At 41.6% G+C, this 26,524-nt stretch overlaps 4 protein-coding genes across 7 annotated transcripts in view; all 4 read right to left on the bottom strand.

Moving 5' to 3' along the window:
• Positions 1 to 9,487, bottom strand: part of gpt (glutamic--pyruvic transaminase) — a 32,636-nt gene extending 23,149 nt beyond the window's left edge. The window contains exons 1-2 of one of the 3 annotated variants that reach the window (XM_077555658.1): positions 9,228 to 9,487; positions 4,677 to 4,863 (exon numbers count right to left, since the gene is read on the bottom strand). In XM_077555658.1, the coding sequence (XP_077411784.1) occupies positions 4,677 to 4,863; positions 9,228 to 9,295 (255 nt within the window). In that variant the 5' untranslated portion in view covers positions 9,296 to 9,487. Of the gene's footprint in view, positions 1 to 4,676; positions 5,259 to 5,337; positions 5,468 to 9,227 lie in introns of those variants that run through there. The other 2 variants (XM_077555659.1, XM_077555657.1) reach the window with 2 other exon arrangements.
• On the bottom strand, positions 6,437 to 9,221 carry fuz (fuzzy planar cell polarity protein). The gene has a single exon (XM_077555660.1). It carries the CDS (start codon positions 8,553 to 8,555, stop codon positions 7,257 to 7,259), a length of 1,299 nt encoding a protein of 432 aa, XP_077411786.1. The 5' UTR covers positions 8,556 to 9,221; the 3' UTR covers positions 6,437 to 7,256.
• A 5,149-nt stretch (positions 9,488 to 14,636) lies between the features above and the next one.
• LOC144042746 (guanine nucleotide-binding protein G(I)/G(S)/G(O) subunit gamma-5-like) lies at positions 14,637 to 17,451 on the bottom strand. The gene is made up of 3 exons (XM_077555661.1): positions 16,303 to 17,451; positions 14,864 to 15,007; positions 14,637 to 14,784 (listed from the first exon to the last, which is right to left on the bottom strand). The coding sequence occupies exons 1-2, from the start codon at positions 16,381 to 16,383 to the stop codon at positions 14,882 to 14,884; spliced, it is 207 nt and encodes a 68-aa protein (XP_077411787.1). The 5' UTR covers positions 16,384 to 17,451; the 3' UTR covers positions 14,637 to 14,784; positions 14,864 to 14,881.
• Positions 17,452 to 17,598: 147 nt separating this feature from the next.
• On the bottom strand, positions 17,599 to 26,410 carry ssx2ipa (synovial sarcoma, X breakpoint 2 interacting protein a). 2 transcript variants are annotated; one of them, XM_077555655.1, is made up of 14 exons: positions 26,210 to 26,410; positions 24,873 to 25,013; positions 24,576 to 24,736; positions 24,116 to 24,322; positions 23,318 to 23,428; positions 23,118 to 23,253; positions 22,551 to 22,626; positions 22,287 to 22,467; positions 21,819 to 21,966; positions 20,627 to 20,754; positions 20,351 to 20,524; positions 20,150 to 20,267; positions 18,196 to 18,355; positions 17,599 to 18,063 (listed from the first exon to the last, which is right to left on the bottom strand). In XM_077555655.1, the coding sequence occupies exons 2-14, from the start codon at positions 24,913 to 24,915 to the stop codon at positions 17,916 to 17,918; spliced, it is 1,791 nt and encodes a 596-aa protein (XP_077411781.1). In that variant the 5' UTR covers positions 24,916 to 25,013; positions 26,210 to 26,410; the 3' UTR covers positions 17,599 to 17,915. The 2 variants fall into 2 exon arrangements, with proteins under 2 accessions (XP_077411781.1, XP_077411782.1); XM_077555656.1 differs by lacking the exon at positions 26,210 to 26,410 and adding an exon at positions 25,544 to 25,633.
• Positions 26,411 to 26,524: the final 114 nt, after the last annotated feature.

The raw sequence follows: 26,524 nt of genomic DNA on the forward strand, positions 1-26,524 counted from the left end.
AACTAGTCAAGTCATGCGATTAATTACGATTAAAAACTTTAATTTCCTGACGCCCTGAATTTTTTTACAATATTCTCTTTCTTTTTTTTTTTATTCATTTACTGCCATCGACGGCTATAAACATCAAAAATTCATTTGAACTATTTCTATTAGTTTAATTTTTTTCCCACTTTTGTTGAAAACCTCGATTTTTTTTATTGTACATTTAGAACAGATATGAAATTTGTGATTAATCGCGAGTTAACTAGTCAAGTCATGCGATTAATTACGATTAAAAACTTTAATCGCCTGACGCCCCGAATTTTTAATAATATTTTCTTCCTTTCTTTTATGTATTCATTCAATGCCGTTGACAGTTATAAACGGCAAAAAATAATTTGAACTATTTCTATTAGTTTAATTTTTTTTCCCACTTTTGTTGACAAGAGCATGAAAACCTTTCATTTTTTTTATTGTACATTTAGAACAGATATACAATTTGTGATTAATCGTGAGTTAACAGGTGAAGTCATACGATTATTACAATTTTAAAAAAATGACTACCCCTAATTTGTAATAATCTTTTTATTTTTATTTGTGGCAGTGAATGAGTTAATGAGTTTTAACAGCCTTCATTTTGACAGTAAAGGTGAGCATTGAACTAAATTTCCTTGATTGATGATTAACTAATTAAGAGACTAATAGTGTTTCCCCCTATGTTTACACCTGAAGTTAGAAATCTATGAGCTTAAAAGAGTTTAATGATGTGGCCTGAAAGTCAAACAAATGGCATAAGCTTCTTTTGCGTTTGTGCTCCAATTTGCAATGCAATCCAATACTATGTGAAAACAAACCAAATGGGTGCAATAAAAACAAGCCTTTGACCCTGGCTTTTGAAGACCGGAGGAGGTTGCCTGCAGGTTCAATGGTCACAGCTGTCCCTGCAGGATGGTTGGTCAATCAAGGGGGTGGGAAGAGAGGGGGGGGGGGTCACAGCAGACTGCACTATGTTCCGTCAGAGGGTTGTAATAACCAGATCAAGATGTGAAAATAGGGACGTGCTCACAGTCAATCAAGTGGTGACATTAAATCCAACCTGGGCTGACTGCCAGCCAATCACATGACACGTATGCAACCATTCAATGAACCTCACATGCATGTTTTTAAATGTTAGGAGGAAGCGGGAGTACCAGGAGAAATCCCATTCAAATCTAGAGCTGAGTCCACCAGACTATTTCACTCGAGAAGATGATAGTTTGACACTATTCCCAAAGACTTGTAAGATAAAAATAAGCAACTTTGCTATTTCTCCATATGGGAAAACTGCTAGATAATTTCCAAATCAGTAGTCGAATAGATTTTGAAACATCCCTCGAGGCCCCTGTTGGGATAAAACCTCAATGATTAACCAACAGATGGACTTTGCCAAGAGGACACGGGCGCGAGCGTCCGAGTGATAACCCGCCGAGTCGCCATCGGGGGTATTTTTGAAGTGGCAATGAGATACGCAAGAAGCTTTTAGCGGGAGAGAGTAAATATACCTCGTCCATTTTCACCCCGGTGATAACGCAAAGTCAGTCTTGAGATTGCAGTTCAGGTGGCACATGAGCAAAAGGGTGCTATTCTTCACGAGGACGTCACATTATTGTAAACGTTATGTAAGCATTGTTAGGCTCCTACAACACAGACTTCATGAAGATGCAGTGCAAAATAGTGTTGTTCCGATACCGGTATCAGAGGCCCCGATACTCTATTAAAACAGTGGTATCGGCATCGGCAAGTACTAACAAGTAACATGCCGATAACCATTATTTTCGGGTTTTACACATCAGCGCCGTTTCCGGCCAACTGTTGGCCGCGTTCCAACACTCGCACCCCCAACTCCGCGCCCCCCAACCGGGCGCTCCCGCTCATCGGCGGGAGGTCGTCTCAGCTATTTGAAATGCTTCGGACACTGAGAAAGACACTACACACTCGCAGGCTCGCACCCGTCGACGGGAACGCGCAATTGAGGGGCACAAAGGCGGAAGCGCAAGCATTGGGACAAGGCCCACATGTCTCAAACTGGAAACGGAAACAAAGTTGATCCTCCACTGGCCCTTGAATGTTCTGAACCAATGGCAGGGCAGCTTTTTCATGTTGGGGAAAAAACAAACAAAAAAAACTAGGTGGCGGTACTGTATCGGTCGATACTGCAAAACTGGAAACTGGAATCGGTATCGGAGGCCAAAAAATGGTATCGGAACAACACTAGTGCAACATAATGTGTAATCGATAATGCTGGAGTTTTTTTTTTTTAACTTAATATATTTCATTTGTTTAATTATTGATTTCTATAATTGCTTCCACTGCATTTTACACATTGTTCAGTATTTTTATTGGCACATAATCCTTGTTTGTGTTTTCCTTTTTTTGTATCACACCAAAGAATTTCATTGTGCTTTACACTTACAATAAAGGCTATTCTATTCTATTCTATTCTATTCTTCTTAAAACGCAAAAGTTACACAGATTCAAATGTAAGGAAGAACGAGACTTTCATTTTGTCAGATTTACAAGATTTGTAAGGCACACTTTTTAAGATCAACTGACCAGTTAATGATACAGTATGATGATCCCAAATAAGTCCCGCCCACTACGGCTGATCGCTGTCGGCTCGCTCTCTGAGGGGAAAGGAGCAAATGTATTTATTTTTATTTTTACATTTTTTAAAACTCGTACAAATCGGACTTCAACCCCCCCCCCAAATAAATAAATAAAAAAATATATATATTTTTTTAAAAAAGGTGCAAATGTATTGATGCCACCTAAAATAACTTGTCAAAACAAACTAATGTGCCTAGCAAAATTTAAAACAATGGTAAAAAAAAAAAAAAAAGCTATTGATTTTCTTTTGCAAGTGTATGTCAATTGCTGTTGGAGGGGGGCGCCATATAAAATCTCACCTCGGACGACACATTGGGCGTCTATGTGATGTAATAAAGTGAACGCAACACAGCGTCACAGTTTAGTGATTAGTTGAAAGAAATTTGACGTTATATTGAATAGGTGAAAATCAAAATGTGCGCGGACATTGGAATGGATTTTCACACCCATCCCCAAAAATCCTATCCCGTGCCAGGCTCGGACCATAGCAAAATAAAGTAATAAATAAATCATATCCCGTCCCCCGCTCCCAGTGAAAACCACTCCCAACCCTATGCTGCTCCAGTTCAGAATACCTCCCACTCTCGTACCGCTCCCAATTTGGAGGTCAGATACATAAAAACACAAAAATAATAATAATAATAATAAATAAAAGTTGACTTCCATCCCGTGGAAATCCCGGAAAAAATGTCTGTCTCTACCTCGGAGACCAGTTTTGCTAATCAACATAGAATTTGGTGGACTCTTTTACCATAACAGATCAATTGGGCAAATAAAGGCCCTTAGATATTTAGGGGCCTTCAAATGTCTCATAATAAAGTTGTATTTGATTTAAAGAGATCCTTTTTAAGTCTTACTTTACGAGCTTAAAAACATTATAACAAGAATGCTTATTCTTTCAGGATTTTTCCATCTGCTCCCCCTTCCCTTCTAAAGCAATGGAATACTGTATTCCATCTTACTTGCGCTTGTTTATATTTGATTTAGCAAGATGCTAGCAATTCACGAAACAAACGTGTTGCTGCATTGTGAGAATAATGAAGCACAAAACAGTTTTCATTAGGGGTTTGCCCAAAAATCGATTCTCATAAGAATTGCGATTCTCATTTAGTACGATTCAGAATTGATTTTAAATGTCCCAAAATCGATTTTATCTAAATTATTTTATATTGTTTTCCCTTTGTTTGTGTGCACCTTTATTGGGAGCGCTGTTCATGTTGTATCCGATTTGGCCACTTAGGGGCAGTGTGGTTTCACGCGGTCTGATACACTGTTAAGTTGTAGCCACATTAGAGAGTAGAAGGAAACAAATCACGATCAAGTTATTCCAATAAAAGTTGTTTTTTTTGCAGCGTGGCGCCGTTCTTTTGAGTCATTAAAAGTGCCGTGAGTAGCGCACTAATTAGCATTAGCGAGTCAGACTGGAGTAGATCATTACGATTCCTTGAACATCTATAAATTGAAGCAAAAATCATTGTCAATCAAAAATTGATTCTGAATCGAATCGCGCACCCAAAAATCGGAATCGAATCGTGAGACATTCAAAGACTCCCACCCCTAGTTTTCATCAATACAACAAAAAGTTTCAACCTTTCTCAGGGTGCCACGAGATGTGTACATAACCAATAGGACTTGCTATTGTCAGTGTCAGCTGAGGAGGAGGGTGCAGTAGAGATGAAAGTCTGACACAAGTGTAGCATTTCATCATGGTGCAAGTTTACAGTATAAAGATCAAAATGGTTAGCTTTATTAAATGTTGCAGTAGTGTGAACTGTGAAGTGACCCATGAGTGAGTTTGCGTTGGGTCCAATGCCAAATGAATCAATAAGCAACCTACCTGCAAACCACATTAAAGTGCCTTTATTGTTTAACTTCTATGAATAGCTCAGTGACGGTGTCAAATAAAAGTGTGCCTTGATCAGGTGTTTGCCTTTTGAGGTGTACCTAATAATGTGACCAATGACTACAGCAAATTAAAGTAGAAAGTTATTTCATTGTACCTACAACAAACACGGTACAAGCCAATTTAAGGATTAAAAAAAGCGACTTACCTCGGAGAGTTCTTTCTCCAGCTCCACCGCCCGCTGCACGATGGGCCCCCGCACGGCGTACTCCACCATCTTCACCGCGGGGTTCATGGTGTCGATGGTCAGCACCTTGCCCCGAGGCGAGGCTCCGTTCTCGGCCACGCTCTCCTTAGGCAGCCCGCAACGCGTGGCGCTCAGGCCGGCCATGGCTCTGGCGGACAGAACGGGAGAGGTCAGTGAACGCACCGCGGGCACACCGCTAACGGCTAACGCTTCACCCCGGCTTCGAGTCAAAGTGAGGCGGGCAACTTTTCCGGGTGACAGCCTCCCTATCCTCGCCGCTGCCATGTTTTCTCCTGGTAAATTTGAGTGGGGTTAACTAGAGAGAAGTTCAACGACAAGCCGGGCAAGTGCAGCCGCCAACTCCCTTTGGACTTTGATCAAGGTGGAAGTCCAAACTTTCTTAAAAATAAAATGGTGGTACAAAAATATATCGCCGAGATGTTCCCGAGCATCCACTGTGTGCGATTTTGTTTTTCTTTTTGGAAAAAGAGGGGGGATTTGGAAGGAACTGTGCACACATGGTAACGCTTTCAAGCAAAGGGTATCCCTCCCCCTTTATGTTGTGTGTGTGTGTGTGTGTGTGTGTGATATCCCTCCCCTTCTGGCCCGCTATCCAACGCACCAGGCTCGGTTCTGCTCCAAGTTGTTGCACCCTGACGTGGCGACGAGGCAGACTGGAAGCAATTTACAAAGTCAGATTGGCAGTGAAAGCATCACGGAGGAGACACTGAATGAGTTTTTCCCACAATGTAAATAAACAGGGAGGGATGCTCCTCCTATTTTGGACTCACCACCGTTTATTCAGATAAAGCTGATTTTTGCAGTTCATTCATATCTTTTGCGATGTTATCATGGCAATAAATTGTGTTTTTTACCAAATTTGGGTCAACACATTTCTAAAATGGGTCCTGACCAGCTCAATAACCTTGGAGAAATTGATAAGTGTTTATGGACGGTGAACATGTAAAATTAGACTGTAAATAATTTCACAACTTTTCTCCCCCAAAAATAATGTAAGCTATATTACGTCCAAAATAGTCAACAAAATCACTATAATACAATTAAATAGCCCCTTTCAAAGGAACCAAAGATTCTTGATAACATATGATTTTATATGGTGACTTTCCACTTAGTCCAAATCAGCCATTATAATATCCTTAATGTATACATATCAAAATATAAAGATACCAGCCTTATTGTAAGCTATCGGTACTCACGACGGTGGCCGATATCAGTTCGGCCGCCGTCTTGTGGCTGTTTTACAATCAGGACTAGAAATTTGAAGAATAGAAAATTGCCATTATTTTCATGCACTTTTAGGAAAACATCCTTTATTAGGTTAGACAGGTCTTCCTTTAAAATTATGTCATTATGAAAATGTATGAATCAAAATTATTTGTGTAGGTATCTATGACTACTCAAGAGTTGAGTACTCATACTGGTATCGGTCTGAAAAAAAAAAAGTAGCATCGAACGTCCCTATTAAAATAACATAACAAAAACTACTGTCGTTGGGAGAACATATTTAAAATATTTAAAAAAATATGTATATTAACAATAATTTACTGCATTTACAAATCATTCAGCCTTTGCTGTCCATACTAATGTTTCAGATTACATGGTTGTTTTTGTGTCATCAACTACTACACATGACATTCTTTCTTATATTCAAAATGCAGAAAATTGCAAAATGAAGAAAAAAAGAATCAAAAGAAAAAATGTTGTTGCATTTTTATCATAATACTCTTCACATGGTTTCACATACAGTTCATCATAAAGATCTCTCCACAATACTAAACATATTTTTAAATGAATACTTTGTTGACAGTGTCAATCAAAACTGAGCATTATCATCTTTGGATCAGATCTCATTTGATTGCGGCCAGAGAGTCATATGTGGTCGCCATTTTGGTAAACCATCAGTTTTACTTTTTTTCCCCCTATTTTTAGTAATAGTGACTAGTACAGTAGTCTTAGCGATTTGTGAGTTAACTGGCAAACTGAAAAAAAAAAATTGAGAAAAAAATTCACTCAGAAATTCTACGGTAATTAAACTCTCCTTGTAAAAATTTTATTAGAATTTCTGAGTGAACAAAACTTTACTAGGTTTTCTCAAGTAAATATCACTCCCCATTTTTTTCAGTGTGTGCTCCAGACATGATTGGAGAGTAAAGAAAACGTAACATTGTTAAGATGTTAAGGGGGTTTGCTTTAGTTAATTGCTTACTTCAAATCAACAGATTTCCACTGAAATTTTGAGACGGACGAAGAAATAATCCTTAAATTCAGTTACTGATTTAAATTAAGGTGCATGTGTAGTCATTTTTCTCCCCACTTTTGTTTCCATTGTACTTATTTATTTATTTTTATTTTTGCAGCCCATTGACAAAATTCAGCTGTGTCTCTTTTCTATCTGTACATAACAATGATATTGGGGGGAAAAAATGTCTACTGAACGTTATAGGTAGCGCAAAAGCGGGAATAAAGGTACTGAATCATGTTAGGACTTTTAAGCCTTGGTGGAGGTCAGAAATCAGGTCATTAGAAAGCAGTAGCAGCAGTGATACTAGAGAGCGTTTGTTCGCCGATGGTGTTCAGGGCAAATGTCGGCGCGGTCAGCGGTGTTAGCAAGAAAAGTTGATGCTGCGGCGTCTGCAGTGCGAAACTTTTACACTCATCTGTGATCAAATAACACTTCAGCGGCTGTTGAGCGAATCCACGTACAAAGTCTTCTGTGTCCCCCTTGTGGGCGCCCCCCTCCTCCTCGGCGGCGGCGGCCTCCGCTTCCTCCTGCTTGAAGTAGCGTGTCGTGCAGAAAATGTAGAAGAGCTTCAGGAGCTCCCAGTAGCGAGCTTCGGAGGGTGGGTCGCCTTGAGGGTGGGCAAACACGCACGAGATGGAGCGGTGGCTCTCGCGGTTGATGAGGAGGAAGGCCAGGACGTCGGGCCGTAAGGTGACGGATGCGGGGAGGCAGCGTTCTCCCACGGCGAGGCAGTCTCTCAGGGTGTCCGCCAGGGGTGACCAGAAACCCACCAGGGTGCTTTCGGCGCTGTGCAAGGAGGGCGTAGGGCCGCACAGTACGCACACGTCGGCCCCGGGAAGCAGCTGGAAGCGGAGGAGGCGGAGGGCCACGGTAGGGCTGCCCTGAGGGAGGAACACCGGGTAATCGCAGGAAGCGGCGCCAGAGTCAGAAAGGACTCGATTTAAAGCGGAAAGCAGGACAATTTCCTGAGGGGCCAGGCGCCACCACATCTCAGTGGCGGCAGCGACGCGCCCGTGGATGAGTAGGCAGCTGAACTCGCTCTCGGCGGCTTTGGCGAAGCCCTCCACGGCCTCCTGGAGTGGGGCCGCCTGCGGGGGCAGCAGACAGTCGGCGCAGTGCGTCAGGTGGCCCAGGATGCCCGGGCGCCGCCCCTCGAGCAGCTCGTCCACCAGGCTGAAACAAGCGCGCAGGTCCCTCTTCAGCCGCTCCAAGTTCCTGGCGTTGAGGAGCTCGTCCTGGCCCAGCACCATCACCATGCAGCTCCACACGTTCTCCAGAAGACGCTGGAGACACAGGCGCTCCCCTTTGCTGCTGTCCTCGCCCTGACCCGCCTGGTGACTCGCGCTTACGGCCATGAGCATCACGCTGTCCTGGAAGACTCGCCAAACTACTCGCCCGCCGCCCTCGGTCTCACAGCTGGACAACACCACCCCTTGTCCACTTCCGAACATGTGAACGCCATTCAGGGAGCCAATGATTGAGAAGGGGAGCTGCCTGGAGGCCCCCCTTGTGAATAGGGGAACCCCACTGCTGGCTGTGAGGCATACAAGCTGTATGGAACCCTCCTGGAACATCATGTCAGGGCTGGGCAATTCTTAATTTTGATCAATTACAGTAACTCACCAATCCCCACACATGCAGTACACGGTCTGCGGTTTCACCTATTTGCGGAATAATACTGTTTTTGCATTCTTTCCCCATTCAAACCCTAAAATGTTTTAAAAACGCAGTCGAATAGGGAAGTAGTAGCCATAGTAGTATAGTATATTATAGTATAGGTAAGATAAATTTGAAATTATAATACGAATTTATAATTTGGGGGGGCATCAGTTAAGTATTTTTTTTGTGTGCTATTGACAGCAGCACTGTCACTATTTAGCGTCTTTTATAACCCCAATATTAAACAATAAAATAATTAGCTTTTTTTTATACATAAGCAAGAGACATAAATCGCTTGGAAAATATTTGGAAAAAATTATACGAAATCAAATTTTAAGACTATATCGCCCAGCCCTTCATGATGCTTTGTGTAGCAGTCATTATGGGGCTAAATAACAGTCATGTAGCCGGCATGCTAGCTCGCTACTCATTGGCGGATGAGTCGGTAGCATCGGCTGCTACCAGCATCAATCTATTTACAGACATCCAACTACGACTATCATGCAGCAAAGGATGCACTTTTTTTCCTTCTCCATTAACAGCTTTTAGCCATGGGGAACGAACATGCTGGGTGAAGGGAAACGGGTTACCGTCGTTTCCACAGCAACGAGGTCCCATGATTCATTTCTTCCACCGGCGTCGGCGGCGAGCGTTTCATTTTGGCCGGTCCAAAAGCAGCCTTTAGCGGTAACCCTCGTTGTCACGATGCCGCCTTTAGGCGCACGACAGTCGGCAGACCGCACTTTGGTCCCTCGTGTAAGCGCTCCAGTGTTTGTATGTGTGTATGTTTATAGCGTGTTCTTTTTTTTTCTTCAAAAGGATGACATCTGTCTTCTTCGGCTACTTCTTCTTCTATTAATTATACTTGTTCTACTAGGCGGTCGGTGGGTGTGTCTGCGCCATCGTCTGGCGAGAGTGTGAATGATGAATCAACTAATTTGCTAACCATTACCAAAACGTAGACGTTAAACACAGTAGAAACTAAATTAAGAAATTATTTTATGAAACTCAATTGAACATTTGGCACACGTTTATCTAAATAGATACAAGAACGGACGGTTCTTAAATTGGTGACGTCACTAAGCTGTGTTCTAGTGTAATGTGCAACATCACGCGATTTTACCGTCAAAGGTTATAAGAAATTCTATTTAAAATATGAATGATAATTTATTGAGTACTACTGTGTTTTAAATTAATGGAATACTATTTAAACATGGCACAGTACTTGATTATGGAATAGAGCACTGACCAAAAAATTTTTTTTCCTCCACTTCCCTGGCACTCATTACAGAAAGACACTAAAGAAAACATTTCCAATATGCCATTCATCAATATTTAAGAAAACTCCGTTTTCCTTAGCTCACGAACGCTTCAGCTCACGAACTTTTCGCCTCACGAACATTAAATTCGCGAGCATTTTGTCTCGGCTGACGAACTAGTTTTCGGCGGACGAACCAAATCTCGCGACACGAGAAATCACGAGAGGCTGACGCACGCTCACGGCGACCCAGTTCGTCGTCTCCATTGGTTGAGTGCGGACGTGGTTTGCGTTCGGTAGACATTTTGGAGTACTTTTGGAGTGTACTTTTGCTACCATGGGACCGAAAAAGACCCCACAAAAGGCTAGTGTTAAGCCTAAGAAGACCTTAAAGAAAATTATGGTCGAGCAGAAGAAGGAGATCATCGAAAAACACGAACGAGGTGTGCGTTTGTGTGACTTAGCGTCCCAGTACCAGTACGCTAAGTCTACCATTGCTACCATCCTTAAGAACAAGGAAGCTATTAAGGGTGCGCGTGTGGCTAAGGGTGTTTCTGTGTTGTCTAAGCAACGGTCTCAGGCAATAGAAGAGGTTGAAAAACTTCTGTTGATTTGGATCAATGAAAAGCAGCTAGCAGGGGGCAGTGTGAGTGAGGCTATTATCGCCGAGAAAGCACGGCAACTTCACGTGGATATCATCGAGAGGCAACCTGGAAGTTCGTCATCCATTGATGATTTCAAGGCTAGCCACGGATGGTTCGAAAACTTTAAGCGTCGTACAGGGATTCATTGTGTCATTCGTCATGGTGAGGCAGCCAGTTCTGACGCTAAAGCTGCCCAAGCTTACAAGGGATCATTCCTCAAGATGGTGAAAGAAGAAGGCTACGTTCCTCATCAAGTGTTTAATGCTGATGAAACCGGCCTTTTTTGGAAAAAGATGCCTAACCAGACTTTCATTAAACAGGAAGAGAAGTCCGTCCCTGGGCATAAGCCTATGAAAGATAGGCTAACCCTCCTGCTGTGCGCCAATGCCAGTGGCGACTATAAGATAAAACCGATGTTGGTTTATCACTCAGAAAACCCAAGGGCCTTCAAGAAAAACTTAAAGCGTCGTACAGGGATTCATTGTGTCATTCGTCATGGTGAGGCAGCCAGTTCTGACGCTAAAGCTGCCGAAGCTTACAAGGGATCATTCCTCAAGATGGTGAAAGAAGAAGGCTACGTTCCTCATCAAGTGTTTAATGCTGATGAAACCGGCCTTTTTTGGAAAAAGATGCCTAACCAGACTTTCATTAAACAGGAAGAGAAGTCCGTCCCTGGGCATAAGCCATTGAAAGATAGGCTAACCCTCCTGCTGTGCGCCAATGCCAGTGGCGACTGTAAGATAAAACCGATGTTGGTTTATCACTCAGAAAACCCAAGGGCCTTCAAGAAAAACTTTAAGCGTCGTACAGGGATTCATTGTGTCATTCGTCATGGTGAGGCAGCCAGTTCTGACGCTAAAGCTGCCGAAGCTTACAAGGGATCATTCCTCAAGATGGTGGAAGAAGAAGGCTACGTTCCTCATCAAGTGTTTAATGCTGATGAAACCGGCCTTTTTTGGAAAAAGATGCCTAACCGGACTTTCATTACACAGGAAGAGAAGTCCGTCCCTGGGCATAAGGCAATGAAAGATAGGCTAACCCTCCTGCTGTGCGCCAATGCCAGTGGCGACTGTAAGATAAAACCGATGTTGGTTTATCACTCAGAAAACCCAAGGGCCTTCAAGAAAAACCAGGTGGTTAAATCCAAGCTTCCTGTAATGTGGAAGTCCAACACCAAAGCTTGGGTTACTCGTCTCCTGTTTATGGACTGGATGCATGATGTTTTCGCTCCTTCAGTGAGGAAATATCTCGAGGAGAAAGGACTCCCTGTCAAGTGTCTTCTTCTCCTTGACAATGCCCCAGCGCATCCACCAAATTTGAGGGAGGAACTTCAAGGTGATCTTGAATTCATCAAGGTGAAATTCCTCCCTCCCAGCACAACCCCCCTCCTGCAGCCCATGGACCAGCAAGTGATCGCAAGCTTCAAGAAGCTTTACACTAAGGCTTTATTTACTCGGTGCTTTCGCGTGACCAATGACACCGACCTATCCCTTAGGGATTTTTGGAAGGAACATTTCAATGTGTATCATTGTGTTCAAATGATAGAAAAGGCTTGGCATGATGTTACCTTTCGAACCTTGAAAGCAGCATGGAAGAAGTTGTGGCCCGCATGCATCCTTGAGAGGGACTTTGAAGGATTTGATCCTCAAGACTCTGTTGTTGTGAACGACATTGTTTCCATGGGACAGAACATGGGACTCGAAGTGGATGCAGATGACGTCGAGGAGCTTGTTGCTGCCCATAATGAGGTCCTCAACACAGAGGATTTGATTCGCCTTCAAGAGGACAAGCAGAAGGAAGCCGTTCAGGAGTTGTCATGTGAGGACGAGGAGGAGATGGCGGCAGCATCAAGTGAGAGCATCAAGACCATGTTAGCAAAGTGGAGTGATGTGCAGGATTTTGTCGAACAGTACCATTCAGAAAAGACTGCGGCTATGAGAATCATCAACATGATGAATGATAATGTGATGCCTCAGTTTCGTAAGACCTTACAACTCAGAAAGCAACAGGTGTCAATTAAGAGGTTTTTAGTCAGCAACAAGGATAAAGAGTCTCCTAAGAAGCAAAGAAGAGAAGCCACACCGGAGGACTCTCCTTCCAAACAGTAACTCCCTCCCTCCCTCCTCCTCCCACTCCATTCCATCAAGCCTTCAACTACTGTACCATCACAAAGGCAAGTTGCAAGTTTTGCAAATAAAAACACATTATTATACAGTACAGTGTATTTCTTTAACTCTTTCACTGCCAGACGTTTTCAGAAACGGGATGTCGCCAGTGCCAGCCGATTTTAAGCATTTTGACTGATCTTTCAAGGTCCACAGAAAATGTTGTTTGGACTATGGAAACACACATACTACCAAATGAAAGATTGGACTCTCATCTTTCATCAGAAAAAAAAGTTTGTTTCTACCTTATTCCGTTCTTCAGTAATCAACAATAGAAAATGGTTACTTTCACCGAAATTCTGTTTTGAAACAAAAAATGGAGAAAAACAGCTTTTTGTGAAACGATGTTATTTCATGCACTCTAGTGAATTGTACACTTCTTTTTGTCCATGAATGATGCCACAAACACCTAAACAGTGCTTTACTTCTGTAAAACGCTTTCACCAACAATGAAAAAGTGTTTTTAGTTTGCAAAATACGTTTATTTCCATTCAACAGTGTAACAATTTGACAAAACAATTTCACAAACTATTTACAAATGTGTGCAATTGTGGTACTATTTACAATTATGTGGATGTTTCAAATACAGTTTTTCTTTTTGTAACGCTCTCCTGCGTGCAAGGAGACGCCAGGACTCGTACAACAGTTTACTTTCACTTTCGCATTTGTCCGTTTCGCGTGCAAACGTTACACTTTCTTGACGGCCTTTTTTTCCGGGGAATAAATAGCAAGTAGCAGACTGTACACACTCCTCCGATGAATATGCATTGGACTCGCGGCACTCTCCGTCGTCCGATTGAACGTCCGCCTGAACGTGCTCGGTTGTGCTCCGCGTTTATGACGTCGTCATAGCCGCCGCGTGAACGCTTCCAACTTCGCCGTCAAGCTCGGCGTCACCATCATCATCATCATCATCGATGATGATCATCGTCGTCATCAATGTGCTCTTTTAGCGTTGGTCGATGCCTTTCGTCTTGTAAGTGTAGAGCTGCTAGCAAACGGGGCGCCATTCTCCGTGTGCTCCTCCTCGGCCATCTAGCTCTCCCCCCCACGTCTCCTACTGCCGCGTCAATGCTTTCCAACCACGTTGAGTCATCATCATCATCGTCATCAATGTGCTCTTTATCGTTGGTCGATGCTTTTCGAATTTGAAAAAAACGGCTCGGGCGTGAGCTGCTGCAACCGGTCGCCATTTTTCCTTTGTCTAACATTCTCATCTCCTGCTCGACGCTCTAGCTCCGCCTCTGCTGACGCCCACCCGATCTTGTCAAGAGTCATCGCTGCCCTCTAGGGGCCAAAAATAGTCATTAGGCTCAAAATACCTGATTGAAATTTTCACCACATCTCTGGAAGGCTTGCCGGCACCCGTTTCAAAAAAAAAAAAAATTGGATGACGTCTTTAGACGTCATTGGCAGCGCTCCGTAGGTTTTTACTTGACGTCTTTAAACGTCAGTGGCAGTGAAAGAGTTAATTACAATACAATAGCACATTTATTATACATAAAATAAGGTATATTTTGTGTAGTTTTAAGGCTTTTTTTAGTTGAAAAAAGTGTTTTATGGGGACCTGGGAACGGATTATTCTCATTTCAATGGTTTCCTATGGGAAATACTTGTTTGGAAGACGAACTTTTCGGCTCACATACTCTCTGTGGGAACCAATTAAGTTCGTGAGTCAAGGTACCTATTTTTGTTATACTCAGCTCCACAAGAAGGCAAAAATTATTAGAATTATAAACATAATCTGAATTAATACCTGAATAGTAAACACACATTTGGAATAACAAAGAATGTTTTTATTCATTAAATAGAAAAAAGTCCAGAAGAGTGATGACTAAAATAGAATAGAAAAGGCACAATTAATTAAAAATCCACACTGTGCCATGAAAAATAAAACGGCTTCCTTTCATCGTCTTCTATTGTGGCTGGAAATAGATGGTAGTCTTCTCTGACATGGTTCTGATGTAGAATACACACAAGAGACCCTAAAGCCCCGTCCCGTCCCCCGTGGCAGTTTTAATGGCTTGGCATGAGGAGCAGTGTTAAGGTCGACGTTTCCCTGTAGCATCAAAACGAAGGCCTGCAAGGGAATACGAAGCAGATAATAGATTCGGGATCCAAACGGAGAGACGGTGACGTGGGTCGAGGTGTGCACTCACCAAATGAGCACAGCGGGTTCACAAGAAGGAGCAGACCTTCTGCGCCCTGAACGGGTTGGTGCTGGATGACACGCCGGTGAGCAGGGGGTCTTGCAAGGCGTTCTGCAAGCAGAACTGCTGGAGGTCGGCGGCCGCTTGGGACACCTGGACGGCAAAAAGAAAAAAAATATGAATACAATCAAATCCACAACATAAATCTAAGACCTTAGGCAGGTTTAAAAAAAATAAAAATATATAACCTGAAAATGTTTTAATCATTAAATATAATGGGAAAAACTAACAGGGCAGATAGTGAATAGTTCTTCCAAAAAGAGGCTAAGAGCAGTTTATTTCCCCTCCCAGTTGATATTTTTTGTTACACTGAACATAAAAATAAAACAAACATGTTATGAACGCATATTTTGTAAAAGCTGGAAAAATAGTGAGCATGAGCGTAAGCTGTCTAAAGGCAGTGGATATTTTGTCGTGATTGGCAGTTAACTCTCCTGTTAGTATTATTTTGCCGTGATCGGCTCCCGACTGGTCAATCGTCGGACCGAGTCATGCACTTGGGTGTGGTCCCTGCCTCACTTGACGTCCTCCTGTGTATTGGAATCAGCTTGCTGGAGAAGAGAAACATCCAAAATCTTGCAGGCCCTTGAGGACCAAGTTTGCCCACCCCTGATATAAGCAATTGTCAAGAAATGATTTATTAAAAAAATAACTATTATGCCACAAGTTTGTACACATTCACTGGCGCAGAATTTCTACTTGTAGTTCTCGCGCGATTCACGGCAAAATAATGCTAACAGGAGGGTTGCCGGTCAGCCACGGCAAAATCCACTTTGTTGCCTAAATATTTATATTGTGGAGAAATAATTATTTTTGTATAAAAACTTGTGAATACTGTACATCTCTGTCTCATCTTGTTTCTGTTCACAAGCACTCCAGTTATAATAAAAGATGCACATCCAACATATTTATATTAAAAACGAAATAGGGGGGGGGGGGGGGCAAGCTTTATGGTAACTTCGCATATAACCCAAAAAATTTCACAGGTACAAACTTAAAAAAAATTTGAGTGCACTTTTCCCCCCACAAGAACAAAATTATTTTCTACGCCCACATTTTGTTAACAAGAGTTTTTATTTTACAAGATACTTTTGCACCAATTTACCTCCATATTTCTCAAGCTAATTCTCTCAAGTTGCATTCAAACACCAAATAAAAAAAGAGAAATCCACCCAACCTAAAGTAGATGTTGTATTACTGACTAGCTATTTTCAAGTCAACATTACAGAAGTTAAGCCAAAACTTCCCCTTCTTTGTCAAAGCAACGCCCTAAGTCTGGGTGCCGGTTGACTAATGGCTAACTTATGAGAGGCTAACGCTAATGCTAGCACAGGGAAATGTAACGGTCGAGACACTCGGCCCGGAAAACAATCGCGTTAGCTCGTTACCTTCACTCTGTTTATGCTCGCCTCGAAGCGCAGCTGATGTACGACCTTTTTCATGGCCACAAGGTTGTTGGAACTCGACATTGTTGCTGTGCTTCTCGGCTAGTTGTGGGGCGGGGGGCTGCGAGTGCGAGGCTTCGTTTTCTGGCTGGGCTTTTGGATGGAGGAGACGAACGGAACGATGGCGATGACAACTTCCCGTTTGGCCTGTGTGGGCTGCAATGCGCGTTGTGGACATAAGGGGGTGCTAAAAAGAATAAAGTTAAAGACTGTAAAGTCTAATTCAAAGTTTTGTTAATACATGATATGTTTGAAGATAATTGCGGAAAACACAAGCAAAGAACAATGTAGAACCGAATTCCTGAGATAGCATAAAAAACCCAAGTCACCATTTCAGTTGTCTGGATTTTTGGGGCGTAGCCAAGACGAAGCCCAATGAGTGACACACTTGGACATTTGTATACAAATACTTGGGACAAAATTAAATTCAAAATAATACAGTACATTCTAATTGTTGGTCGTTCAGTAACCAGAAGGTCGGCTGTTTGATCCCCGCTCTCCCCAAGTCACTTGTCGTTGTGTCCTTGGGCAAGGCACTTCACACAGCTGTGGCTACTTAAATAGCTTACCGCCACCAGAGTGTGAGTGTATGAATAATGTATCCATTCCATTGTAAAGCGTCTTTGAGGGTCTGGAAATGCGCTACATAAATCGAATGCGTTATTATTATAGTTTAATATAGTTGACTATTTCCACTGTGATAAAATAGTCTCACTACTTCATCCTCCTGTCAATAGTGCTGCTGCGGCAACTACTAGAAAACAACTTTGTTTCCCTTTTTCTTTCTCTTGTCCAATCCACTGACATGAATCTTCATTTTCCTCACAACAACTTTGTTTTTCTGAATCAAGTCTTCACACATGCAGTAAGATGCAATTACATGGGAAGGGAGAGGGCAGTCGAACCTATTATTTCATTGATTAAAGCGTGTGAATTAGGACTACTAAGGGCCTCTAGAAATCTCCGAGCACCAGCCAATTGCCTGTATTTGCCACATAAATTAACCCAATAAAGTAACTGTAATCAACTGAGTTCTAATTTATTATAATTAATTTTTTCAATTGTTTAATCTCATAACTGTAAATGTATTTCAATATCATTTTTCAAAACACTGAGACACACAAAGCCAACCTTTTGATGAGTATCAATTGAACGCTCAGGGAAGTTATTGATATCTGGTGATGAAAGATACTGGGGGTAGGAAAAAAACAAACAAAAAAAACCACGTACAATGTGTCCTTAAACGAAAAAAATTATCTCAATTTATTTACGCAGCAGATAACTGTATTACACAATTAAAAGTCTACAAATTAAATTAACTCTTGACTGTCCATCATATTAACTTTGTAAACATTTAAGCAAAAGAGGGCATCAACTTAAGGGAAAAAAAGTCAATATCAGAACTCGGTAAAATTCTGACTTGGTCCTTTCAGCGCTGATTTTTTTAAAGTGCTCTATTGTTCATTTAGCGACTGATTGGTATGTGTGTAAAAAAAAAATTCAAGTGTTCATCCGCCACATCGGCAGGAAGGAGGCACATGGATTGAGTGGTTCTTTTAAGTGAGGCTGTTATCATCCCCGAGAGAGAAGATACTCAAGTCTCCGCTGTAGACTCGGTTTTTGGCCTTGACTCGCGAGTCTCTGTCATCATCCGTGGTGCTCCCGGCCTCCCGCCGGCGTCCTCGATTTGAACACCCAGACGAACTGAAACGCGTCACAAGAATAATTAGCGTGCACGGAAATAGTTTTGCATTCCTGTGGGTATCTTCTGGATTTGTCTCTTGACACGAAGCACAATTAAGAGTATAGTGCTGCTGTTGAGGAATGACAGCGTACCTGGAGTCGGGGATGAGGCGGAGTGTCCGGTAAAGTTCGGTAGTGGACGGCACCGCGGTGCTTTGTGCCGAAGTATGCTTTGGAGTAGAGAAGGATGTGCAGTTCGGGGACTTGGACAGCTGGCTTTTCGCGGAAGACGTCCTTGTCTCTGGCTCACTTCCTAAAATGCAATGCAGTAAAATAGCACGGCAGACAACAGAGAGTGGACCTCAGCTACAGCTTTAAAAAAATAAAAACTTTAGATAATATGAATAAAATAATAATAATAATGCAATTTAAATAAATAAAACCAATATGGTACATCATTTGAATCACCACCAGCAATTACGTATCCTCAACATAATAAAAATAACAAACAAAATGAATACATAAAAATTTAATATAAAAAAAACAAACCCAAAAAATTAACACCACCAGCAATCATACATAGAAAACTACTAATTAATGAATAAAAAAAATGGAAAAATAGAAATAAAATAATAATGCAATATAAACAATAAAATCCACCAATTTTTCAAAGCCTCATAAACAGTGGTCTTAAACTCATGGCCTGGGGGCCAACAGGATGATATATTGCGGCCGCTACTTGACATCTTATTCTCTCCCACTGCATTTTTTTAATTTATTTTTTTAAAATCACTACCATAGCTCAGGTTCACGACGCCTTTCGCCGGAAGGTAATCCTTAAGTGACACCAAGTGGAAGAAAAAGATCAATCCCAGTCATGCCTTTTTCCAAACCATAAAGCTTGGTGACAAGAACAGCCAAAAAAAAAACAGCAAACAGAATGCTATTTTGTTGTTGTTGAACAGACAGGGGGACCATGACATGTATTGAATGTACACCGAAAGTTGTGTTGAGTTGGAGAGGCCCTCGATGCGCACGAAACAAAAGCCTTTTTTTTTCCCTCCTCCTGCCACATTCCAACCTTCCAAATACAAAACAATCAGCGGTGACAGTGAATTTAGGTCTCATCATTTTTGTTGTACGAACTAAAGAGAATCTTATGACATTGACGCCTGCCTTACTAAACAAAAAATATATTTAAAAAAATCCTACAGTCTATCTGTGACATTCACACAGAATCAACCAAGCCAGCTACTGTGACTGTACTAAAAATTTGAACTACTTTTCAAAAACTTTTACATCAGAAATGGGTTCTTTAGTAGCTCAGGAAACAAAATCCAGAAACTTTATGTAACCAAGTGGTGCAGATGTCCATGCAAAAAATAAGTAAGGCACACTCCATCTAAAGGTGAAAATGTAAAATAAATGAATAAATAAAATTCTTAAGCAGTTGAATGCAATAGTAGCTAAGTTTTATCAAAAGGCAGTCAAATCACACACATGCATAGTGCAAATTATAATGATGACAAATATCAAAAAATTGTCCAACTCGTGTCAATCAGATAACCATGACAAAATCTTCAAAACTGAACATGCAATGGTCAAAGCATACAACAATTAACCAATAACAGCAGTACTCAATAACAGAGGAAATGAAAAAGAAGCAGCTTTATCAAATCAAAACTATTAAGACAAAAAAATATCCATATCCACCTTTTTTTCTGAAAGCCTTGATGCGGGCCCAGACGCAATATTCAGTGGCGCCCACATAAATTGATCTTGAGACCCCTGCTCTAAAAGATGGGATTTAGCCGCCTTTTTCTAAGTCTCAGTTCTGCATAAATGGCACAGACAACAACAAAAAATGGGACGATGAGGTTGTATCAAAGCCGTAACTATGGTGGGATGACTCAATTCTTCAGATGCAACCACTTTGTAAGATTTCCGTGTAAAAGAGGCTATTGCCTGAATGTTGTCATCTAGATTTTAACGTATATATAATAATAATAAATTTTAAATTAATTATAATAATACAATAATAACATTAATTCCTTATTCCAAATGTATCTTCTTGTAAATGATTAAAAATAAATAAATAAATACTTACTGGTTGATAAGGCACTATAACCATCAGTCGAGGAACATCGACTACGGTTGGCAAAGGGCGTCATGTTTAAAAACTGACTTTTCAGCCACGAGGCACGGTCCTCCTCAAAAGCCCTTTTCTGCAGACAATTACAATTTTGACCATACATTTATTTACGCAAGTCTTAAATACAAAACAGCAAAAGTGAAGCCATTAGCAAACCTCTCGACCGAGGCGAATGGCGGCCTCGGTAAAGTACTTCCTCTCCCTCTCAAAGTTCCTTTTCTGTTCCTCAAAGAGCCTCCACTCTTCTTTGAGCCGCTCCTTCTCCTCCAGGGTGTAGCAGTCATTGAGGAGCTCGGCCGTCTCGTCGTCAAATGACGTGTTCAGTTGTTGCTGCAAAATGTCCAGAGGAAACACGCATTCATTTTATTACAATTTGACGTCCGTATTCGTGCAGCTTCAAATCTTTTTTTTTTTTTTTTTAACAAGATTGACCTGGAGGAGTTGCTGCTGCGTGTGAATGAACTCCTTGCACTGTTGCACTTCACGCCTCATCCTCTCCATCTCGCCCTCGTGGGTTTCCCTCGGGATCACCTCCTTATTGGACTCTACCTGATTTTGAACTTGGAGGGGGGGGGGGTAGATCTCAAGATGATTTAAATTACAGTGCACTCGCCAAATGAAAACATCACAAAAGTGGTAGAGTTAAGTATGCCTTTTCACAAGTCAGTTTTGCTTTTTTAGTTTATTTATTTAATGTGTGATGCCACTACAGAAGGTGTTAGTGATTGAAAAGTGTGTTGATAACCTTACAACCATAACTTGTATCAATGCATCATAACATAGGAATGAGCCATACAGTTAATTAAATATAATCAAATTTACTTTTATACTTGTACGACAGGTAATCAAAATATTGCCTGCACAGTTTAAAGGTGAAATCATTATTATTATTATTTTTTTACAATAATACATTCTGATTAGTATTACATTTGTGGAATTTAAATTATGAGGCAAAATCCAGCTATTTTTTATCCATCTCAGTGGGCGGCCATTTTGCCACTTGCTGTCGACTTAAGATGACATCACAGTTGCTCAGGGCTCAGGCAATGACGAATCACAGCGCACCCGTTTTCTGAACCTGAGCTGTGGTTGGTTGTTACCTGAGACCTCCGATGTCATTTTCACTCGACAGGAAGTGGCAAAATGGCCGCCTTCTGATGTTGATTAAAAACAACTGAATTTTGCTGCTCATATTCCACTAAAATAACAATAATAATAAATTTAATTTATCAGCGCCTTTCAAGACACCCAAGGAGACTTTACAGGGCAAAGAAAACTAAGACTTAAAAACAAAATGGGCAGAAAAAAAATACAAATACATTAAAAATATTATATATATATTTTTTAAAAAAGGCGTAAAATCAATGCAATAAGAATGACTACGCAATATTAACCCAAATACCGTATTTAGACTAGTGGGGCTGCATAGAACATATTATTATTAAGAACATTTTTTGAGGTTGACTTCCCCTTTAAATACTTTATGACAAAATTAATTCAATTAACATAATTTCACGTAATGAAAAATATTTTGAATTTCAACCAGCTTCCCTAAACGCATTGTGTTTGACTTTGGCGTTTCTAGCACCCATTGCCAGTGCAGGTTATCGCAAGTGTTGCATACCTTGGTGGTCCAACTTCTCCATGTGGCTCCTCACTTTCCTCCACTGCTGGCGAATGCTGTTGGTGAGCTGCTCCCTCGCTGGGTCACATGAGCGCTCCAGTATTTCCCTGCTGGAGTCTCCCGTCTTCTCCTCCCCGTCAGAATCCAACTGGACAAAAAACAAATTAAAAAAATTGACAAGTCTCAAAAGCTGGTTACTTACCACAAGTATTGGTTAACAATTAATTGTTATTTACCACAAAAATTACAAGAAAGTCAGTTGCCATCATAGTCTATTTTCTGTCAGACTGGCTGGTCTGTGGCACTGTGCCTCCCACAGGTCAACATTGGTACTACAACAGATTTCTGGTTTCGGGGGCGCACACAAGCTGATTTTTCCCTCCCAGCATCTGTGGGGTCTCTAATTTTATAAATATCACTTAAGATCTTAAAAACTGATGTGTGCAGCTTTTTAGTTCATTTTATTACCATCTCCTGGCTGTCATCAGTGCCTGCTCCTCTGCACGACGCCTGGCGTGGACTCAGCATGTTCACCATGTCTTTTTTCATCTGCTGCAGGACCTTCTTCAGCTGTGCATTTTCTAGCATCAGTGACCGCTGGCTGGCCTCATAGTCACGCAACATAGACTTGTACATCTGCCCTTCGTGGCTGCACAAAGTACACATTTATATATATGACAGATTCCAGAGGTCCAGTCAAAATGTCACAAGATGGTTGGTTGCTCACGATACCTGGCCGTGACTTTGGTTGTCTTCCAGTGGCTCCTTTTGCCATCTGCTCGTCCAAGGCAATTTAGAATGTCAATAGCTAATTTGGACCCCCCCACCCAAAAAAAAAATCTAGTTAAAAGGGGGAAGTAAGCCCCAAAAAAATTCTGGACAATAATATGTTCTATGCAGCCCCACTAGTCTAAATATGGTATTATGGTTAATATGGCTTTAGTGGAATATGAGTTAAGCAGCAAAACCCAGTTGTTTTTATTCAACTCAGGGGGCGGCCATTTTGCCACTTGTTGTCGACTGAAGATGACATCAATGTTTCGCCTCCTGAGATGGCTAGATTTTGCTTCATAACTCAAATGTAATATTAATCTGAATAGCGTGTTTAGACTAGTGAGGTCACATATAACATATTGTCAAGACACGTTTAAGGTCAACTTTCACTTTAAGAGCAGAAAGTGTTTAAAAACTGACTTCACTTTCAACTGCAACATGGGGACCTGGAGACTTTCATGCAAGTCCAGTTATGGTCGACATGTACTAAACCACAACATACGAAGCATTAAGTGATGTAATCACCCAGTTTTTTATCTTTTCTGTCCACGAGTAGCTGGCTGAGGCGTTCCTTGAGCTTCGCCGACTCTCTCTCCTTCCTCTTGGCGTCATGGCTGTACTGCGACGCACGACTGGCAACTATACTCTGGAGCTTCTGAACCTGCAATTAGCAGCATTTGTCAGCATTACAACGTGAGCAATAAGACCGTAGCGGGACGTCTAACCTCTTCTTTTTCTGTCTTCAGGCAGCTTTGCAGAGTCTTGATTTTGAGTTGGAGCTGCCGTTCGGTCTCATGTAAACCTGATTTCTCCCGTATAGACAGTTCAAGCTGATCCTGAAGAAAAGCATGACGATTACTGTAGAGCTCAACTAATTCAAACAATTTAGGTGAGTATGCTTTAACCCTGGAGAAGCCAAGAACCCTTTTCTTCTTTGGAAAATTATGAATTATACATTAAATGACTGCTATAAGTTCACTGAACACCAAAATATGTTTTTTTCAATTTTAACCCTTTTTTTTTAAACTAGCTCAGAGTTGCTAATTTATCTATATATCTATATATATATATATATATATATATATATATATATATATATATATATATATATATATATATATATATATATACACACATATACTCCTAGGCATTCTGCAACATGATATGAAATAGATTAACAAAAAAAAAACTTTTTACCTAAATTTTACCATCTGATGGTTTGCTGAGAAGATGGTTTTGTTTGGATTGATTTCCAGCTCAACAAAATAGCATGTTGCCAGCCATCTTGTCACCACCACTCATGGCTCATGTAAGTGCAATATTCATCCACTAGATGGCCCCATGCAGGGGTCAGAAGTGGCACTCTGGACTTTTAAAGTTAAATTTGTAAATAAAATAAAATAAAGATAAAAAGGTCTTTGTTATTTGAGTAGCAGAATTTATAGGGGCCAAATTTGACCCCGTGGGTTCTCCAGGGTTAAATAGACACAGAAGACCAGAGACACCCATGCTGACACACTTACCCTAAGTCTTGAATTGCTCATCTGCATGTGATCCAAGGTACTGGACTTCTTGATCTGCTCCCTCTCAAGATCCTCTAAAGTGGCCATGGTGCGCCTGTGGATCTGCAGCAGCTCGAAAGCGGCGTTTAAAGCCGGCGCCGCACTCAGGCTGGCGCTCCCTACTGAGCTCAAAGCCATGCATGAAGAGAGACCCATGGAGGAGAGCTCCTGTGTGTGTAGTTGGGGGGGGGGGGGGATATTGGTCAAATCAAAACAACACAAACTCACCAGCCACACTATCAGGCATTTAACGAGGGCCAATCCAGGTTTTTATATAAACAAAGGACGAGTATACAGACATACAGTACCAGCACCCATACATAAAGCTACAGAGAGGTGTCAAAATATTAGAAACTGAAATCTCCCAGTATGAGCGCAGTTCTACAATACACCACAATTCCTCCAGCTCTTGTAGTCATACCTGATTGATGTAGGAAACACACTGTGGGATGTTGTCATTGGTGCAAAAGACTGTGAGCAGATGATAGGAGCTCTTGGACAAAGGCTGCAATGACACAAGGTTGTTCTGCCTCGACGGGGACATCGTCACATGTGATATGCTGGAGATGTCATCATAGTTTTCTGATGAAAGAAATCCCAAAGCGACATTAAATCTGGAGTGTTCTGTGAATTGAAATAGGCTGCTGCTCTAAATCGAGAGCACAAATCTGGGTCGCCCTCCAATAGCAGAAAGAAGTGTTCAAAAGAGGCAAATTACCCATAAAGGTGTCCCCTGGCACTGTTGTCCACCGCTCTCCCATATCACCAACACGTAAGAACACGAGGATGCTAGGTCACAAGATACCAGCCACAGAGGATTATCTGTCAGCCGGTGGATCACAAGCTCCCGCTGGACGCTCTGCAATAGAGCATGAAACCATGAGGAGTGGCAATGGATAATCTGGACGGAAGTATAGCCCACGCTGGCTTAAACGGCAGATGTGTGCACCAGACAGGGTGGGATTGGGGTTTTAAAGTAAAAATCACAAGGCAGTGCATAAACAGAAAACATTAGGGGCGTGGCAGTATTTTCAATAACGCTGATCCCCATTTGGGTCACGGGTGAGCTGGAGTCTATCCCAGCTGACTTTGGGTAAGAGGCTGTATACACCCTTGACTGGTCGCCAGCAAATCACAGTGCACATGTAATCAAACAAACATGTTTTTGAAATATGGAAGGAACTTGCCATACCAGAAGAAAACCTACGCAGGCACTGGGAAAACATGCAAACTCCTCACAGTGAGGATGAAGCCAAGATTTGAACCCAGTCCCCAGAACTGGGTCACAAATGTGCTAACTAACCTCTAGTCCACCGCGCTACAAAAGTAAGAAAATCTTCACATTGCCCCAAAAAAGTATTTTGTTTTCTGTACTTTTTCCATACTCACCCTTCAGGGTAGTAATATTTGGATGCCTTACACGCTAAACGAGCTATTCCCTCTGTTTTATTGCAAAATCTGCATGTGCTCACGTGCTGTCCTGCGCGACGCATTAAGGAACAATGGGAAAATCAATACTTCTTATCAAGCGATTCCCTTCGAAGACTTTTTTCAAACCAAACAACTGCAAGCAGACCTGTTACCTACACGAGCGGCATCTATTGTGAAATTGCCATTAAATAACATTACGGGCGAACGTTAGAGTGGGGAAAAAACATGCTCCTCGTTTATCTGGTGCAAACAGCCGGGGAACACCCAAACGCAACGCACTCTAGCCTCACCTGGAGAAAACGCTGACGTCGGCCAAGCTTCGAATTAGCAAAGTTACTTGACACAAAACAAGGCTGAGTGGCATATAAAGAGCGTAAACAATGTCAGTTATTTGGTTTATGTTAAGCAAAGCGAAGGTCTTAAAATTCTCTCTTATCTTCATAACATCATTTGCCCGGCGCGACAAGGTTAAGGCGATCGCTCTCGAGTAGTGTTAAAACGCACTGTGAAACTAAACTGAAAATAAATATATACATGCAAACATAACAAAATTTGTTTTTCTATATATATATATATATATTGCGCAAAACTGCAGCAAAATGTCACACAATTAAATGCACTTACCACTGCGGCGGTGTAAATGGGTCAACAATTGTGACAAAGTCCCTAAAGTCCACTAAAAGGAAACAACAACGGATTTAGCTTTAGTTTTTTTCGCTAAATTGTCAGAGGACGACAAAAATGTTACTTAAGGAGGGAAGAACTGAGAAGAGAGCACGTATGTTTTTCAAGTCTCGAGACAGATAGCCCCGAGCAAAACGCTAATATTATTGGAGGAGCCGTTGCTATGCGACCAGTGCGCTAGCCGCTGATTGGTTTGGACGATTATGTAAATGAGAAAGGCATCAGGTGCAATGCAATGACGTCAGGAAGAAAGTA

The sequence above is a fragment of the Vanacampus margaritifer genome, chromosome 2 (assembly GCF_051991255.1).
Source record: "Vanacampus margaritifer isolate UIUO_Vmar chromosome 2, RoL_Vmar_1.0, whole genome shotgun sequence".
NCBI classification, from domain to species: domain Eukaryota; kingdom Metazoa; phylum Chordata; class Actinopteri; order Syngnathiformes; family Syngnathidae; genus Vanacampus; species Vanacampus margaritifer.